General features: G+C 39.5%; 1 protein-coding gene across 1 annotated transcript in view; it reads right to left on the bottom strand.

Moving 5' to 3' along the window:
• Positions 1-1,430: 1,430 nt before the first annotated feature.
• VIPR2 (vasoactive intestinal peptide receptor 2) overlaps positions 1,431-19,897 on the bottom strand; it is a 61,430-nt gene continuing 42,963 nt past the window's right edge. Inside the window, exons 6-13 of the mRNA XM_082309580.1 lie at positions 19,397-19,538; positions 16,227-16,377; positions 15,238-15,298; positions 13,824-13,893; positions 8,463-8,554; positions 3,920-4,049; positions 3,795-3,836; positions 1,431-2,118 (exon numbers count right to left, since the gene is read on the bottom strand). Coding sequence (XP_082165706.1) covers positions 1,945-2,118; positions 3,795-3,836; positions 3,920-4,049; positions 8,463-8,554; positions 13,824-13,893; positions 15,238-15,298; positions 16,227-16,377; positions 19,397-19,538 — 862 coding nt within the window. The 3' untranslated portion in view covers positions 1,431-1,944. The remainder of the gene's footprint in view (positions 2,119-3,794; positions 3,837-3,919; positions 4,050-8,462; positions 8,555-13,823; positions 13,894-15,237; positions 15,299-16,226; positions 16,378-19,396; positions 19,539-19,897) is intronic.

Below are 19,897 nucleotides of genomic sequence, written 5' to 3'. Positions count from 1 at the left end.
AAATATTAAAGTTTCGCAGCGGTTTCTGAGTCTAAAGCCTTTGGGAATATATTTAGTTTAAATACATGTGTAGGGGCGTATCTTTAGATCCCTTGGGACTGTCATTGGGCAGCCTACTTCACTCCAGAATCTCATAGTTACTTCACCAAGTGACAGCAGAAAACACTCTGAATGACTGGAGGTGATCAATAGCTTCTTTAAAGTCAAATTTGGCAAAGTAACAATTCATCAAGTGATTACTGTTTAACTCAAACGATACCTACTATGAAAAGTTCAGTGTCATGTAACATTCACGGAGTTAACTGTTCTGCAGTGCTCATGTGAACCACAGGGCCTTTGCCATCTTTGGTCTGACATAACTTTGTATCACTCCGGGGCAATCCCATTAAAATAAATTGTGTTTAACTGATAAATAGCTAAATTAAATCAGACCGAGAGCTTTATGGACACTTGGACGGCTGCCAACGATATTCCCAGTACTGGTAACATTTTCAAGAACGTGTCTGCCTGCCAAGACATGCCCTTGTTGCTGCTCCTCCCTCTACCTGGCAATATTATGGACTTTGGATTCTGCTAGCTCCATACAATCTGTTATCTGAAATTTCGGGGCTATTACTGTTATGGATCAGAGGTACTCATGCAAGTATATATTATTCCCACTTGCGATTTAGAGTGGACATGGTTAAACATGACATGCGAAGTAAACATCATGGGGTTTATTTCTTTTGAAGAGTGCAGATGTTCTGTGTATATTTATAAGAATCTGTCAGTTCTATGTCTTTGTTTTATAAAGTGGCTACATAAGAGGCTTGGCGTTGTTGAGAATTCCTTCTATTTATGCCTTTTATGGTAGTTTTTAGGGATTCTGTCTAATTTTTTTTTGCTGGAGTCATGCTCGGGACTAAATTTTAAATGGTCTCAGATAGATACAGAATACAACTAAGCTAACAGATTTTACATTATTCCTTAAATAGGAGTTGTAACTTTATTGCAATGTTCCTTGTTTTAGCTGCCAAGTATGTAGTTCTAGAGACATTATTTCAATGAAAATATTATATAAATATGATATTTTCAATAGGTAATATGCTATCCAAGGCTGTTTATCCTATGCCAGACTGCTCTAGCAATAAAGCACCTCTTCAGAAAATTGTTTAATAAAAGATCAACACAAATCTCTCTGATTTTAAACAGAAGAGAACAACTGGTGATTGCAATAGCACTACTGGAAAATGCTGATTTACAATTACAATTACAGTAGCCTTTTCTGTATGGACTGCCCTACTTTCTGCACCCAAACATAAAACCAGGCACTTTTGAAAGGAACAACAGGATTGGAATCAAACTCTGTAGAAAGTAATCTCTGAAATGTATACAATTAGCCGAGAAGTACTACCTTTATTCCCTCTGTATAAATAATGTTAATGATTTCCTGGGTTAGCACACTAAACTCCCAGTGCAGTTAATCATAGTCTTACATTTCTTTATTTTTATTTTGTTTTCCATATTTAGGAAAGAATTTCCTAATCCTTAAGGAAAGAAATGTTTCCTTATGGATAAATAAAGTGTAAGAAATTTTCTTACTTCCCATCTTAACCTTTTCAACATGTACCAAAGCAGTCTGCATTGAACAGGATACCATACATCTATCTTGTAGACACGTTGGAGGGTAAAGGGACCATTATAGTAAATGAGTTTCTGAATAGTTACGGCTAGTAAACGGCAAGAGAACATCAGAATTAATATGAATACCATTTAAAAAAAACAGAAAGCATCCATGGGGCAGGTGTCTCTGTTATTAACTGGTTGGCTGCACAAACCAATTTCCCAAATACCAACATGTAGAAAAGCAAAGCACTAAACTGTACATTTTATAAAATATCACATCAAGCTGCATGATGAATGACACATCCCACAGTTTTTCATGTTTTGGGGGACCTAGCTGATTTATATCATGGCGGTCTCTGTCTGCATAAATGACTGAGCCCTTGAATTCCGGTGGAGCTGAGAAACGCTTTCTGATCCATTTTGAGAAATCGAAGAGCTGTGGAGTCTGTAATCTCTGCCGGCTGTCTGCTTCCAGCACAAACTCCGCCATTTTCTTTTCAGCTCCCCTTGCACCTGTGTTAAAAAGAAAATGCACAAGATGAGCTGAAAATGTTCTTTTACATGACGAACTTTTCCATGTTTATTGGCTGTCAAATGGGAATGTCTAGGAATAGAATTAGGGAATGGTTTGGGTTGGTAGGGACTTTTAAAGATCATCCAGTCCAACCCCCCTGCCGTGGGCACGGTCATCTTTTACTACATGGGGTTGCTCAAAGCCCCACCCAACCTGATCTTGAACACTTCCAGTGATGGAGCATCCACAGCTTCACTGGGCAACCTGTTCCAGTGTCTCCACCACCCTCATAGAAAAAAGTCTTCCTTACATGCAATCTAAATCTACCTCTTTCAGTTTAAAACCATTACCCCTTGTCCTGTCACGACAGAACCTGCTAAAAAACTTTCTCCATCTTCCTTATAATCCCCCCTTTTTATACTGAAAGGCCGCAATAAGGTCTCCCCAAAGCCTTCTCTTCTCCAGGCTGAACAATCCCAACTCTCTCAGCCTCCCTTCATAGCAGAGGTGTTCCAGCCTTCTGATAATTTTTGTGGCCCTCCTTTGGACTCACTCTAACGGGTCCATGTCATTCTTGTACTGAGGACAACCACCTCTCTCAACCTGCTGGCCACGCTTCTTTTAATGCAGGACACGACTGGCTTTCTCAGCTGCAAGCACACATTTCCAGCTCATGTCCAATTTTTCATCCCCCAGTATCCTCAAGTTCTTCTCTGCCAGACTGCTCTCAATCCCTTCATCCCCCAGTCTGTATTGATATTGGGGACTGCCCCGACGCAGGTGCAGGACCTTGCACTTGGCCTTGTTGAACATCATGAGGTTCACACAGGCCCACTCCACAAGCCTGTCAAGGTCTCTCTGGATGGCTTCCCTTCCCTCTAGGGTATCAAATCAGTTTTACAAAGATTACAAAATTGAAGCAAAGACTGTCTACACTGTCTTGAGGAGATGCCCCAAGGCCACTTTCAAAATCGGTTTCGTATCACTGGTGCTGCAACACTAGCTTTTGGTATCTAGCTATTAATCACATGTAGTTAAAGCGTAGAATCAAATGATTAGCCCAAAATCGGGCATCGCATGAATATCAAAGATCAGAATAGCACTCAGGAGACCTGAATGTCAATTCCCTGTGCAAGCAGGTGTCTTCTTCAGACAGATTCCTCCTGTCAGACACTGCATGCTGTTTAATGTATATTCTACATTAAAAAGTGGCTTGCATTGAAAGGAATTCCTTGCACCTTCCTCAGTTGAGATCAGGAAAGCTGCTACATGCTGAGCACTTCTGAAAATCTGGGGGTTAGATTCTGTCAGAAGATCACCCCTAAATACTTACTAAATGGTGTTTCAAGTTTTGGATAAATTTCTAGACTTATTGCACCTCACTTGCACAATCCACATTGCTTGTAACAGAGCTAGAATTAGATCACGTTAAATAACAGAAGACACACTTACTAACACCTCGGTTTGCAAGGAATTAGATTTCAAACAGCTCTTAACTCTTCACCCAAATACACTAATTTCTCCTGTTGCGTAGAAACTGCCACATATATATTCTATAAATAGGAACGCAAGCATCTTCTAAACCAGCTTCATGTATCAGAGTGGAATTATAGGGGCACTTATACATTTACTGAAAACAATATTTAACATCCTCAGCAGGAAAGGTGAGACTTACTTCACTGTTCAAAAAACAATACAGGACTGCAACAATCAACCCCTGGAAAGAGACAATATTCCTTAGTTAGTAGGCAGCACCAACCTAGGTCAATAAAACTTTTGAACAAAACCTTTAAAATTTACCTGAAAAGATCCCAAACACAACTCAAAGATTATTTTATAATTATTGGAACTGCGGTCAGGAAATAGAGCAAACACTGTGTAGTGAACTCCAAATAACGGAATAAGCAACAACGTGGATTTTGCAAGTCTCCTGGGTAAATAAAAGAGAAAAAGCTGGAGTTTAATGATAAGCTTTAGTTTTACTAAGATAAGAAACTGATGCAATGTCGTTTACATAAACCTCATATGACTTCAGATTTATAAACAGTCTTAGAGTCATTTATTGCAAATTGTTTTCCTTTCAGGCTTGCTATGAGATTAGCCATATAGTAACCTCATAAATTAATGTCTGCAATTCCATGTTATACTTGATCTTGTTGACCTTGCACTCTTCCAAAGGCTGGCAAAAGACTGCGGGGCCTCTGTCGTGGTTTAACCGCAGCCGGCAACTAAGCACCACGCAGCCGCTCGCTCACTCTCCCCTTGGTGGGATGGGGGAGAGAATCGGAAGGGTAAAAGGGAGAAAACTCGTGGGTTGAGATAAGAACAGTTTAATAATTGAAGTAAAATGAATATAGAAGAGTTAAATAGGTAAAGCAAAAGCTGTGCACGCAAACAAAGCAAAACAAGGAATTAATTTGCTGCTTCCCACTGGCAGGCAGGTGTTCAGCCATCCCCAGGAAAGCAGGGCTCCATCACGCGTAACGGTGACTTAGGAAGACAAACGCCATTGCGCTGAACGTCCCCCCTTTCTTCTTCTTCTTCCCCCAGCTCATATACCGGCCATGATGCCATAGGGTATGGCATAGCCCTTTGGCCAGTCGGGGTCAGCTGCCCCGGCTGTGCCCCCTCCCAGCCCCCTGTGCACCCGGCAGAGCAGGGGAAGCTGGAAAGTCCTTGACCGGTGTAAGCACTGCTCAGCAAGAACCAAAACATCGGGGTGTTATCAACATTATTCTCATCCTAAACCCAAACCACAGCACTATACCAGCTACTAAGGAAGAACATTAACTCTATCCCAGCCAAAACCAGGACAGCCTCTCTAAAGCGAAAGACTCTTTTTCAGCTGCCCTCTGGAGAGCAGCGAGGTGTAGGACCTGCCCTCTGCTGGGTCTTTTCAACACACATTCAGTTCCCAGCCTGGTTTCGTGGCACAGTTTTTGGGGGTGGGGTTTTACTGCATTATTCCACAGGACCACATTTGACAAAGTGTCACGAGCTGCCATCAGATCTCCCAAGATATTTTTTACCTGGCATAAAGGGTTCAGAGTGCCTTCCTGCAAAGTCATACTGACAGATCCCCTCGTATGGAAGGTAAAGTCTCTCTCTTGAAATTAATTTATGTTCATTTCCTTTAAATGTGCAACTGTATGGTTAGCCTGTACATTGCACATACACAGTATGCAAACAGTACCTAGGAAATCCAGAATAATCTCAACTGTGAGATTTTCATGAGCAATTTCAGATTTACCCCCAAACACTAAAATCTCATAACTATACTGGTGGCATTAAGCATATAACATTAACTAATTTTTATTGTTGTCAATTACATAATACATTTTAGCACAAGACACTACTGAAGTTAAGGAAGGAGAACTTTAAATTATTAAGCAGAGCAGCTCTGACAAACTGCCTGTGAAACCACTGAAATGACGAATTGCTAGTTATCCCTTATCTGTCACTTATTTCACTCTAATAACATCAGTTTTGTATATTATACAGGGCCAGTCATGCATGATTATGGATGTCTGGTATCAGATAAAATTCAAGAAGTTACAAAGTTGAGTCCCATAATTCATCACTGTCTTGATGAATATAACTTGATTCAACAATGAAAGCATGCTGTTGTGAATTCACCTATTTTAACAGAAAAGTCAAGGTATTTCAAGCAGTTTTATTTTTTTCTGTGTCAGTCTTCATGGCCTTCCTCTGTTCATAATATCCCAGAGGCTGCATCTGTTTATGTGGGGATAATCAGTTCTGACAGCAAAGTTTCTCAAGAATAGTAAAACCCTCACATCTAACAGTGATAGCAGTAAGCGGGACAAATAGGATTTCCTTAGCAGAAGAAATTAATTTACAACTGGAGGAGATGACGATGGCAGCAAATTTCCTGGTTTCCCAAGTGAAATGGAAAACTGATTTTATTCGAACTTAACCTTACCCACTGCAAGAGTTAAAATGACCAACAAAAAGGATGGAGCCAGGTACAAGCAAGTGGGACAGAGGAAGGGAAGAAAAATGGTGACTTGCATCAGTAGCATTAATTTTAGACTCATATTTCACTTTCACTCCATTTTTGTTTTAATAATTTTTGTCTAGCTGCTGTTGCTTTCTCTATACTGCACTGACATTTTAATGAAGGAAAGGGACAGATAAAATAGCCTTATTCTTCTCTGAATTTTAGAAAATGCATTTGCATTTTGAAAAACAACCCTTCCAGACCTTTAATTTGCTCTGTAGATGCAGTATTTCTTAAGGAGGCTAATTTACTGTTCCCATGGGTATCGGCTAAAGACCATCCAATCCAAATTTAATCAGGCAATCAAATGCTAAAAGCAAAGAATTCACAGGGCTGAATAATGAAGGACAAGCTTGCTATTAATGAACATTTTATACTATGAAGTGCTACAGTAATCTGTGGAAAATTATGGGACTGATAGGAAGGGAATGCCTCGTTTTCATAAAATACATAAATAGCACACAGACACAAAGAAAAGTTCCTGTCACAAGAAGTGAACCTGAGGGGATTTCCTGCCCATAGGTCGGTCATTGTGCTAAATAATAATGTGGAAACTGCATAATGTCATCTAGGTTGATTTCGTTCTCCCACACGTTTAGTTAATTCAAGCAGCAAACACAAAAAAGGACTCTTGTAGCTCTGTGAAGCAAAGCCTTATGTCAATCTAGTCGTGTCACCTTTTCCATGGCACATCAGAATTCTTCACTTTTTGCATCACATTGTTTACAGAACACATAAGGTCCTAGTTCTCTTAGCTTTGAAGATATGTTGTACTTCAGCATACCATGCGTGGAGGTGACACCATTTAGGGAGGTGATCGTGCCCCTGTACTCGGCATTAGTGAGGCTGCACCTCGAGTGCTGTGTTCAGTTTTGGGCCCCTCACTACAAGAAGGACATCGAGGTGCTGGAGCGTGGCCAGAGAAGGGCAACGAAGCTGGTGAAGGGTCTGGAGCACAAGTCTTATGGGGAGCGGCTGAGGGAGCTGGGGTTGTTTAGCCTGGAGAAGAGGAGGCTGAGGGGAGACCTTATCGCTCTCTCCAACTACCTGAAAGGAGGCTGTAGCGAGGTGGGGGTCGGTCTCTTCTCCCTAGTAACAAGTGATAGGACGAGAGGAAACGGCCTCAAGCTGCGCCAGGGGAAGTTTAGGTTGGATATTAGGAAAAACTTCTTCACCAAAAGGGTGGTCAAGCATTGGAACAGGCTGCCCAGGGAAGTGGTTGAGTCCCCATCCCTGAAGGTATTTAAAAGAAGGGTAGACGTGGTGCTCGAGGACATGGTTTAGTGGTGGACTTGGCAGTGATAGGTTAATGGTTGGACTTGATGATCTTAAGGGTCTTTTCGAACCTTAACGATTCCATGATTCTATGATTCTATGTTTTATCTGCTTTTAGAACAGGAATTCAGCATTTTTTAAATAAAGAAAAGGTGTTATCCAGGAGCACATTTTCAAAGGCCACTTGCATGGTTTTGAATTTTCGGTGTTCATGTTAGGTTTTGTCATTGAAATATCATATTAACATCCTGAAGTGTCAAACTCAGTGTCCATATCTGAGCTTTAAAATAAGACCTACTACAACAGACTCTTGATTCTGTATTACAGTAGCCAGCAGCTATTATAATACAATAACTGATATGGCAATATAATAAAGAACAAATCCAATTTTAGCAATGTATTTAAATTACCCCCCAACATTCCTTGATTCTAAAACTGTGGAAACAATGGATGTTAGGATTTGATGCTCAAACCAAAACACAAAAGAAGAAAGCCTAAACATAAATGAAATTGATCTAAATCAGAAACACTTGTTTTCCTCTAAAAAAATTACAATGCTATTTTAAATCAACATAAAACATTATATTTCATTTTTTACTTTTTGGGAACAACGTAACTTCTTTCCAGCTCTTAAAATATATGTATATATTACAACAAAAAGTATTTTAGAAATAAAAAATGAAAAAAAAAAGTTTTTAAGAAGGTTGAAGCAAAGTGTTTTGATCTTGAAACTTTTGTTATGTTGAAATGAAATGAATGAAATATTTTTTGTATCAGCATATTCATTCATGGATTAAACTCAAATTCAAGAATCGCTTGTTGGTCTTTATGACATTGTGCATTTTTTATTGAATTTAGTGTTTGACAAAAAAAATTATGTTCATCTCCATTTCAGCATAGTGATAAGATCTTTATTAAACCACATGTAAAAGTACTTCTGAATTAAATGTAATTATAGTATCACAGCAATTGTTGGTAGCAGGTTTCAGCAGAGGAAATCTTACAGAGATTTTGGTTCTGTACATAATATCTAAAAATATGACTCACTTGTACTGTGACTGGTTATTTCCTCCAACATCTGGAGATCTTAACTTCTGCAGTAAGATTCTTATAATACTAATGAAAAGTATAAAATTCACCTGCAAAGAAAGCAAATACAATGGTGATTTCTGACTTCTGCACTGAATACGCAGCACAAAGAAATGCTTATCAAGTCAGACAAATCAACTCAGCAGTGGGCGTCGTGTACCTCCTGCCAGAACACATCAAGCTCTACACTTGTCAACCTGATTGTCTGTTTTCTGCCTCACTAGGTTTGTTACGCCCAGTGCACCTCTGCATGGCCACCAGTTCTAGTCTGGCTGGCAAAAGCCTTTGAGAGCCCCAGATGTCAGAAATGCCCTCCTTCCTCAGCTGAAGGCAGGTTTCCTAGCAGGACGAGACATTGGATGTGATTTGGTGCAATGAAGCATTGTCCTAAATTGTCATGTGGATTCACAACTAGAAGCCCAAAGGAAAATGTGAGTCCCATACACAGTGCTGGCCCTCTCTTGCCTCTCGCCTTCATTTTTAATATTTTCAGCCTGAATTAGGGGAAGAGAAGATTGCTGCACAGGTGACCTGTGCACTCCAATCAAGCATAGAAAGGGCCTCTCACACGTACCAGTCTGTCTTGGGCATTGATGCAGACATTATCACTGAAGGAACTGAATCCTTGCAGTCTAATTCTTGTGACAGCCCTCTGAGATAGAACAGCAGTATTATTTTATTTCATAGAAAGGCACTTCCATAAAAAAGATTATGATCAGATCCTGATCAATCTAGAAAACTGAAGTATAAAACTCAGTAGATCCTAAGTCTCACTCCCATTATTTCTTCATCCTTGGCTTTTGGCATCTTGTGTTTGTTTGGTGTGCTCTAGAAAACCACACACTCAATATAGCATGGCCGTACTAAAGTGAGGGAACACTTGGAATCCACGCCCTCACAGCAACAACGACAGCTAAAAACTACAGCTACAGCTACATAAACAGCTGCATCAAACGCACACATTTTAGAAGAAACCAGCCTAGAGAACAATTTCTATCACTGTGAAAATGAGCATTTTATTGTTTTTAACTATGCTCATCCCAAAGCCCCAAATCAGGAGGCTGGGTACCCCACCAGACAGTGCCTGCCTCACTGCTATAAACCTCCAGTCTCTGCCTTGATGCATTGCTGGAACTCTTCTTTTTCCAGTCTTAACAATTTGTCTGTGAGCTTTTCAAGTTCAGTGAACTTCCGTGTCTTCTCCGACATACCCAGTACAACTTGTGATGTTAATAAATAAACTATGACCATAGCAACTGCGTGCCCCTCTGTATTTAATATTTTGTTTGAAATGACAGGTGAAGGAAAGTGACAGGAACTGACGGGGATTAATTAAAAAATTAGGAAAATTAAATCTAATATTTTGGAAAAAAAAGAACAAAAAAGAAATGTTAGAAAATATAGACCTTTACTGAACTTAACATACATTTTTCAGGCAGGTGATGACTTAGAAGTTTTCCTTGGTGCAAGTCTCCTATAAAAGTAACCGGCAGAAGCCTGTTATTGCTGATTGTATCTACAGACTTAGCACAGCAGAGTGTACAGACCAAGGGATATACATTTAGTTTGCCGTATGCACTGGAGCCAGTATTAGTGGACAAGAAGGGAGCTTCCATTTCATTGGATATTTGTTAGCCACAAAATAGGAGAAGGAAAAAAAATCTTTATTCTGTATTTGCAAAGGGATTGGCGGAATAACTTGTTCTTCACAGGCATTCCTAATTTCTACTGTAACAGAATAAACTGTCATCCATTTGGTTTCTGAAGCATCAAATCATCTTCAAAACTACACTCAGGTGACTCACATTCTTGATGGACATTCATATATTACTTTTAAGTCTGTTTTCAAACACATACCTTTCTGTCTGTAAGCACAATCTTGGATTAATGAAAAACATACGTTTTTGTTTGGAGTTTGTAACAGTACTTGGCACTACTGAGCTTGTAAATCCAGCCAGCTGAAAATGGGTATTAAGATCTAAAGGTGGCAACTGCCACTGACTTACTACAGTGGAGCAAATTAATTTCTCTAAGATTATTATCGAATTGATCATTTGTTAAAATCCTTTAAAGTATATATCTGATTTAGAATAGTATGTTTCAATAAAATATGAAACAAGTAGTGCCCTGGAATTTTACTTTTAGTATTGTAGCTTTTCAGTCCTATAAAATCATTTGAGCATAATGTCTTTAAATAAAATAGAATATGTATACTGTTCAATGAACATCTAAGAACAGGAAAATGAAAAAATAACATGAATGCAGAGAAACTGCAAGAGAGTGATGACAAATGATGCTTCTCTAGTGGAGTAACAGCAAGATGCTGCTGGTACCCTTTTCTACTGGTTGCCTTCTTCTGACACCAAGTCTTTGAGTCTAAACACATTGCTTGAGCACGTATCATTTAAACTGTCTTCATCTTTCTTCTTTCTTGCTATTTAGTCCCTTACACTACCTGCAATGTGAGATAACAAGATAAACATTTTCCAGGTACTCTGATGTGACAGAAGTATTGTTTCCACCAGAACACCACTCCCTCCCAAATGAGAGCAGTTTATGCAAGTGGAAGTATGGAGAAGGCAGCTGTGGAGGCATTTGCTAAATGGAGAATACGGGTAACACCACATTAACTGTTTGGAATAGTCACCTCAATTAAATAACTCTGAAATGTGTACAGCATGAAGCGTGGAAGCCTGCCAAGTAACTTTTCTCAGCCAAAATTGTCAGGAGGAGATGCCAGGGGAGGTTTCTGACACAGTGAATAAACTGAAGCCATTCCCACTTTGAGAAGTGACTTCAGAACTTGCTCTCACAATACTGTTTACTGTTGGATAATAACCTTATAGAAAGTATCATCTTCTAAGTGGTGAAAATGTTTGGAGTTAGCACAGAAATTGATGGAAGAGAGTGAATATGGCATGAAGACTGAGCGGACTTCCTGTCACATCTAATGCGGTTAAACCACTGTTCCTTAAAACCTTTGCTTGATTTCCTCTGCCTTTCAAAAGTATATTCATGGCATCATCCTCACAATCAGGCTCTATCCTGCTCTTCTTTTCTTCATTCTTCTTCCTCCTCTTAAAGATTTTCAACATCAGACATACTCTGGGCTTTCTTTCATGCCATTACAGAAGACAGTCGATGAGAGTTCTCAGCGTAGGTGTTCTGCTCCCCTTTATTTTCCTGAAATTCAGATTCTTCCAGGGTTTTCCTGTGTTCACTGCATTGACTGCTTACACAGATGTCCTTCCTGCTACTGAAGCCATTTGCTATTGCTGGTCATCCTTGCCACCATTCTCTGTCAGTCTTCCAGTCTCTCTACATTCTCGAGCAGACTGAAGGCACTGTGTGAGTGAGTGTGATGTAATTGCATCATTCTTTTATTGAGAAACATCACGACTCTTTCACAACACCTATCCAAAGAACTCGCAATGATCTATTTTCATTGTTGAATGGCAGGCAGCACTGACCTCATTATTCAAAGATTTGAATCTTCAACTTCTATTTTTTCTAGAAGGTAACAGGAAATGTTGAGGCTTATCATGGTGTATGTATATTGAAAATTATGTTCTCATGAATGTAGTGCTTTTCACTCATCAATGACCAGTTTTACATGACATTTCATTAGCTCCTTTTGCTCTATGAATGCACGCTCTACTTTGCACAGCAGTAAGTTTGCATAGCATCCTAGCTGCCACAATGAACGTGCTGGTTGCAGTTTGATGCTCCAACAAGACATGTTACTTATCCAGCAGGAAAGGGTGAGCATCACTGCTTTTATAACTCCCTTTCACAGCTCAATTTCCCAAATGTAAAATGTAGTTGATCAAACAGCTGAAGAATCATCTAATCGCAGAAGTGGCTTCACACAGTACACACTGCAGAATCACTTGGCCACCTTTAGTTGCTTTCATGCCTAAAACATGCTGTTTAAGAGAAGAAGCATATCTGGAAGGAGACAGCAGATCCTAAACATGCGCACCTGGCAAGCCAGAAACGATCACTTTCAAAATGTTTCCCTATGTCTTACAATCCCTTTGTACCAAATCAGTAATAGAACCATTAAAAAAAAAAAGGAGAACGACCATTCCTTTGCCTCAAACAGTGATTCTGGTCCATGTTTTATGATATACTGGACTTTTGCTGACTGACTAGTACTCCATTTTCTTAACTCACAACTCCTTTCCCAGTCTTTGCCAAGATCCAGCTGCAATTCAAGTCTGCCAATGAGCACTTGGATAACTTCCATTTCCAGGTCTAGGACTTCTTTGGAGAAGCACTGCTTTCTGGCACATGAAGTCTCAGCTGTCTACCAGATCGCTGTTTAAATTGAACATCCAGAGAATAGACCTTCATCTTCTGTAAACACCAGGTGGTTTGTTTTGCTTTTATCTTTCAGCGTATTTTCTTCACTCTGGACCATCTCCAGCTCCTTTGAGGTACAGGTATTCATGCTGTAGTTCTGTTGCATGCCCATTTCTTCACATCAGAAAACACTTTTTCTTACCTTATGTCATTTCACACATATGCCTACTCTGTAGAATTCACCCTGATGAAGATAATAGAAGTTCCCTCAAAATGATTTTCAGCAGGCACAGATTGAAAGGCAAGCCCAAGCGTAATGAGGACTCTTGAAATCTTGTGTAATGTAATAATGCCCTAATTTTTCTGACTAAAATGTTAAAAATAAAGCAAGTGTATCTGAAACGTATTAATTTGCACTGTGACTGTTTTCAGAAATGGACATATAACCATAGCATATGATGCCCAAAGTTAATTATACAATCATCACAGTGAACAGGAATTTTATTATGCTGCTCCAGTAATTCTAATGAGTTCCACATAGGAAAAACCCCATGAAACATACTCAAATGGTATTCTTTTGCAAATACTTCATGTTCAATATATATTTCAGCAGGCTACCAATTAAAGAAAGATATACACAGCCATAGTTTTTTATGGCTGCAATAATATCAGATTCTCAATTGCAGGGCTATCTATTTACACACAAAGTCAAATCTGCAATTAATTGAAAAGTATAATTAGATTTTTGCTTCCCCCAGGCTCATAAACAGGAGAGGTGTTAAAGAAAGAACAACATACAAATAAAAGCAACTGCTCATTTAATAGGAGGCAGATAAATTTTGGAGGCAACAAATTTTAATGGCCTTGGCATCTGTTTAACATTTCTCCTACAGCACAATTTCTTTTCATTAAAACAGAATTCTTGCTTATCTGTAACTAGCAGTAAAGAATAATGGCTATATGCACTGCACAATGCTGAACTGATCTATAATTCATGCTTCAAAGTTTACTTACTATAATAGAAAATAAAATTGGTATTCGTATAACCCACCAGGGACCACCATGCTCATTTGTATCCCAGCAACTACAAAAAAAAAAAGAGGGAAAATGATGTTGACATTAATATCATCTGGCAAGCAAGACCTGTGAGGAGAAGTATTTCTTATATACAAGTCAAAGCACACTAAAATAATGCCTGTTCTAGCCTCGAATTTGGCATTCAATCTTCTTCTGCTTTTATTTTATTTCCCTGGTTTTAATATGCATATTCAAATCAGCTAAAACATCAGGCACACTAGACTGTACCATCAGACATCATGGAGGATGCCGGCCTTCAGGGAAACCAAGCTTAGTTTCACTTTGAGCAAGGACACACTTCCAATAAGCACTTAACACCAGCCTCTGGGTAGCAGGAAGATCTAAAGCAACTGACAGATGCAATTGAAATGACATAATTCATTGTGGGATATTTAGGTTACAGATGGCTGGAACTGGTTTAGGAAAATGTGAGGCTGAACCTGAAACTTTGTCTGAAAACCTGAAAATCTAATTTTCGCTGTGGGCTCAGCACTTTTGGTCCAAATACTCTGAGAGTAAGTGCTCTGAAAGATCAGTCTTAAGCAAGGGCAATACCCTTCAGAGTTCCTCTAACCGTGATCATAATGACAAAGGAAAAAGGACTTAGCCTTCGGTTTACATGTTAGAGGTCTTGCAAAGAAAACTTAGAAATTATGTAGGACAGGATTTTTTAGTTTAATTACAGAATCAATTGAAAAATATTAGTCAGGTTATAAAAAAGGAATGTGAAAACTGTTTGTCCCACTGGCTAGGAATGCTCTCCCATTCCTTGGGGCCAGCAGGAGCAGCAAGTCTGATCTTCCTACAAAATTCTTATCTCAGTTCCCTTTCCCATGCCAGGAGCCAGGCCTAGCTCTAGTTAGTCATAGTTTTACCTGACTACGTGCATCTTACGTATGTTTACATCACATTGCTTCACTTCTGGGAATGTAATTTAGATACACCCAAAGTTATCTACATTTCAATCTTTTGCTAGTCAGCAAATTAGAATGCCCAGCATCTTACTGCACTGTATTGCAGTGCTGAACCCAAGGACCCCCACTGGTATTTGAAATATTATTTTGACTTCCAAAGCAGATAGCTCTCAATGTGGGTCTCATGGGGTAAGACTAGTCATAACCTCTCACTGCCCTCTCCTGCCCTTAGAGTTTTTCAAATAAACAGCAAGCATAAACGGCATGCTGAAGAGCTCCTCAACACCTCTGCCTTTATGGCCATATCTGAAATTTCAGTTCTGTGCTTGTCCCCTTCAGGACAGCAAACTACCTTTGTGCGAACACCACCATATCCAAGGCAAGGGTTGTATTGGCACAGCTGGAGGCTTGAAGCATTCTCTCCCCCACACACTCACCCCGTGTCCTCTAAAATGATCCGTGTCACTGTCCACATAACAATGAATATGGTAGGAATTCCTGAAAAATCCCAAAGAGGTTTAGAGGATGATCACAAAAATATAAGTCCACAAAACAAAAAAAAAAAAGTTCAGCCTGCTAGTAACCAATTATTCCCCAAATATACAGCACATAGTAAACAGTTTAGTGAATGGAGAGAGAGGCCCGTCTGATGAGCTGTGATGTAAGCAATGTATTACAATCAAAGACTGCAGGGAAGCGGGTTTATTTCTTACAAAAATGCAGCCATAATGACTAATACACAAAGAACATGCCCTTCTTAGGTTTCTTTCAAGCTGTCAGAGTGACCTACAGGGAGATAGATACAAATTATGCATTCCCAGTGCACTTCCAAGGACTACAGTATAAAACCGAAGTGTAAATCATTTCATAAGGAACCATTCCCACACACTGGTTTATTCCCATTTCCCAGCAATACCTAAATGTTTTATGACCACCTATTACTGGAAGCTTTAAAGTGCTCTGTATAAATATCATTGCACTTTCTGGAAATGAAAGGCATACATGTACTTAAAACCAGATGGACAATATTATTGGGCTTTTCAAAAAGGCAAATAGCATAGCATAGCCTGTGGCTGTGCAGCTGAGCTTCCTTTTTCCTCCCAAATCAGGGCAGCCCGTATCCTATGTTTTGCGGTGGCAGCCCTTGCACCATCCTATATCCTGAACAAGCCCTGGGCCTTGTGCAGATCAGCACAGGGCAGAGCCATGCCCAGGAGCAAGCTAGCAGTTGTGCTTCAGCAGTTTTGTGCCCAGTCTCTCCCGTGGTCCAGCGGCTGCAGCCTATGCTGGAGCTGAACTGAGGAACGAGTGAGCTGGAGGAGCCATTCAACAGAAACAGCATAACTGCCTTGGTATGAAATCTTGAACCTGACTAACACATACATACAGAAAAAAGAATATTATTGGAAAATGTTTAAGTTCTTACCCCATCCGATCAGCAGGTAGATTGTGAAGTGTCTGTTGGGGGAGAATATTAGCACAAGGAGGATGTGGAGATAAACTCCTTCAACTAAGAGCCAGTAAAAGTTTGCCATAACACCATACTGAAAAAACACCAAAATAGCCTTGCAGCCCACCTGAAATATGAGAATAGGGATCAAAGTTGTTGCAGGAAAGATGCTGTATTATCCTATTATTAATATATCCCATAGGTCTTAACTCTCCATGTAATACTAGTAACCCAGGTCCAGTAGAAACTTTTTTTCTTCAGTCAAGCAAATTGAGACATTGTAAATGTTATTGTATATATAAAAAGAAAATGAATTATTAAAAAAAATTTAGATGGCTCTCATAGCAAATTCACTCAGAAATTTTGAAAACTTCATAGCATAAATATTGTAAAAGGTGGTGGTTATCAAGAAATGCACACATTTGCAATGGTTAGTTGATGAACGGCTATTAGATTAGATGACCATACACTAGGTGGCTAATAAATATCTCAAAATCCCAGCTGGCTTCCTAACATAGTAAAAATTAACAAAGAAACTGCTTTATGAATTTTTCAAGGCTAAATAGGAAACTGAGTGAAAAATATAACTTTACATGATGAATACTCTAAGTATCTTTGGAAGAAAAAGTTGACTGGACTTTAAAAAATATGTTTTCCCTTTAGAAAATGCTTTAGTGTTTCTTAATTAACAAAACACATAAGCATGTATCATAAAATGAAGTCCCAATATACTTATAGTCTGTGTGCTGCTCTTCAGAATTAATTTTCAGAAGTCTGTGCTGCTGATGTTCCACAGGGCTGGCTGCTGCTACTTTGGTACTTCCCAGCAGGAATCTGGGATGAGAGAATTGAACACAAAAATGTTTCTGCTGAGACTGAGCTGAGAAATGTGTTGATATGGTGAATGTAATAGACTAAACAAACCGGACTAAATAAAACTTCTAGTTTCTGCCTGCTTTACTCTCTTCCCCATTTTAAATACCCTTCATACCTCCACTGTTTCTGTTAAAATTCCAAGTACACCAAATGCCTAAGTAGGTAACTTACTCATTTAGTGATTGATTCCTCTGTCTAAACATGGGTGTCTGTTACGCAGTGAGATGCCCTCAGGGACCCCAGGCACCAGCTGCTAAGCCAGAAGGGCACAGACCTCCTAGAGATACTTCTGTCTATCCATCAGCCCCTTGTGGTGTCTCAGATGTCTCGGTGCATCCCAAGTAACATACATGCCTACATTTATGCCTGTGTACACGCCTATATAGACAACTAAGTAAGGCCCAAAGGCTTGAATTCATTTCACCTAATTTTAGCTGCCTACAAGCGAGGTTTCTGGTGAAAGCTAGCCACCTACCAGCCAACTAGCTCCTTATACAGCTCAGGAAGAGAGACAGGCATGGCCAGAGAAAGTCTTAAAGCAGATGAGATAAACCGTCCAGTGAGAAAGGCAGAAAGAAGCCCAGAGAAACAGTTTAGTTCAGTCATCTCATTTGGTAAGACTAATCTTACCTCTGGACTTTGTATCCACTGAAGGGATATCCATTGCAGACCAGTAATGGCCAGAAAATTTAACATGGAGAAAATGAAACATTTCAAAATGCAAGTTGAAATTTGCTTTTATGCTTATGACTACTTCTAACCAGATTAGCAGTCAGAGTCTAAAATTTTTGTAATCTCTTTTAAGTTCCAATACTCCCCTGTATTATATTCTCGGTCTACATACCAGAACCCCGCATCAAAATATTTTCCCTTCCTCCTGCAGTTAATCCTGTATCAGCTGTATTTCCAGATGCTGAACAGCCAAGGTATCTGTCAGTAAAGAGTTAGCCAAAATTATGGCTCTGTGTCATTCAGATCCAGGACCCAGTTACACTGCATTTTGCATTGTGTGCTTTTAGACACCTGTGCGTGCAGCAGAACTGTGGAACATCACACACGTGTGACTGAAGGGGCAAACCCCGCATGCTGGTCCGTAAGAAAGGCAGCATCCAGCCAACGCAAGACAAAACAGCCCTGCCGAGCTGGTGTCAGAGCATCGCCCACGTAACGCAACAGACATTACTCAACAGTCTGCAAAACTGGACATATCCAAATAGGAACGTATGATGCTGTGCAGCCAAGAATAACTGGAAAATAAAGGAAATTGCAGAAATCAAGTAGTATTTTGAGAGTCCATTGACTAATCTTTCAAGGACCTAAGAACTTTTGATTACCCCTGGCAGTCTGCCTAACTACTTTGCCTACTTTGGGCCTACTAACTCAGAGCCTGTTTGTCATCATTAGAAATGTCCCAGATTACGAATTCATACATAGAGCTTGGCAGTCACTAATAAGAACTTTATGCTTTGGGACAATATGACTTTATCAATATAAACTGTATAAAGCATGTATGTAAACTTCCTTCCATTTTTTTCTCACAAGCTTAAACTGTAGTAAATTAAATTCAGAAGGTATTCAGCAATATTTGTAGGGTTCTGCAGCACTTTTGACTGAAACAACGGAGGCAGAGAATGGGGACTATCATATAGTGGTCAGCCTTTTAACAGCAAGACTTGAGATTTTTTTTAACCCCTGTGCATGAAAATGCAGTCAACATATTAGCTTGCCAAGAATGCAGATGACAACACTTCTGTCAGAGCTACAAAGTACAGAGGAGTTAATAAAGACATCTCCTGCAAATATTTAATTCCCTGACTCATTTCTCTCCCTCCATCGATACCTGTCCAATTCCTGGACCCGTGACAAAGCTGCTGGAACATTTCCAGATGAGCTGCCTTTAATCGTTCCCAGCTGATGGCACCCCTGTTTGTCTTAAACTCTCCCAGCTGTTTAATGCAGTGGCCATACTTCTGAGCTATAGCTGGTCATGATTTGTTTTGGCAGATGACATGTTGTCCCTTCATGGACATTCAAAACAACATTCTCTTCTTCAAAACAACATTCTCTTCTTCAAAACAACATTCTCTTCTCTTACTTGTGCTGCAACTTCCTTTCTCTGGCTACTTCTAATAGACCATTTTGCTAGTCATTATATTCGCTACAGAATTGTCTACACTGACAGCTTGGTATTCCTAAATATTTAAAAGGATCCGGGAGGAAAATTTAGTGACACAATAGTATTATACCAGGTAGCAAATTAGGTTTATTACCCATGAGGTTTGATCCTCTGGACAGTGAGCTGTGTTGGAGCTGGAATAGAGAATATCATCCTTGACTAAAACAGAGATTGCTCTTAGAATGAAAGAGAGGAACAGGTTCAGGTGGATGTAGTTCCGAGTACAATGAAGTTTTCTAAGAGATTTAAAAACAGGCATTTTAGATTTCGAGACAAAAAGCTCTTGAATAGACTTCTGTTACTCTCTGGTCATTTCTTAGTAATATGAACCTTGAGTAAGAGCCTACCCTTTCCTCCTCTGTCACATTGTCAGTGCTGCCTTGCTGTTTTCTTTTATCATCCTCATCATCATTATAGGCTGTCCAAAATATACAAATAAAGTATCTCTTACTCCTTTTCAGTATCACGGACCAAAAGATCCCAGTGGTATTTCTCCCACACTTTAACATAAGATGACAATAAACATAGATTATTATTCTTCTGTGTGTGCACTGATCCCAGTGTTTTTCTTGCAAATAAAACTTTGATTATCCTG

Source organism: Platalea leucorodia (genome assembly GCF_965183815.1).
Source record: "Platalea leucorodia genome assembly, chromosome: 1".
In the NCBI taxonomy this organism is placed as follows: Eukaryota; Metazoa; Chordata; class Aves; order Pelecaniformes; family Threskiornithidae; genus Platalea; species Platalea leucorodia.
The sequence above is the reverse complement of the archived record's forward strand: the minus strand, read 5'-3'. Positions and strand labels throughout refer to the sequence as shown.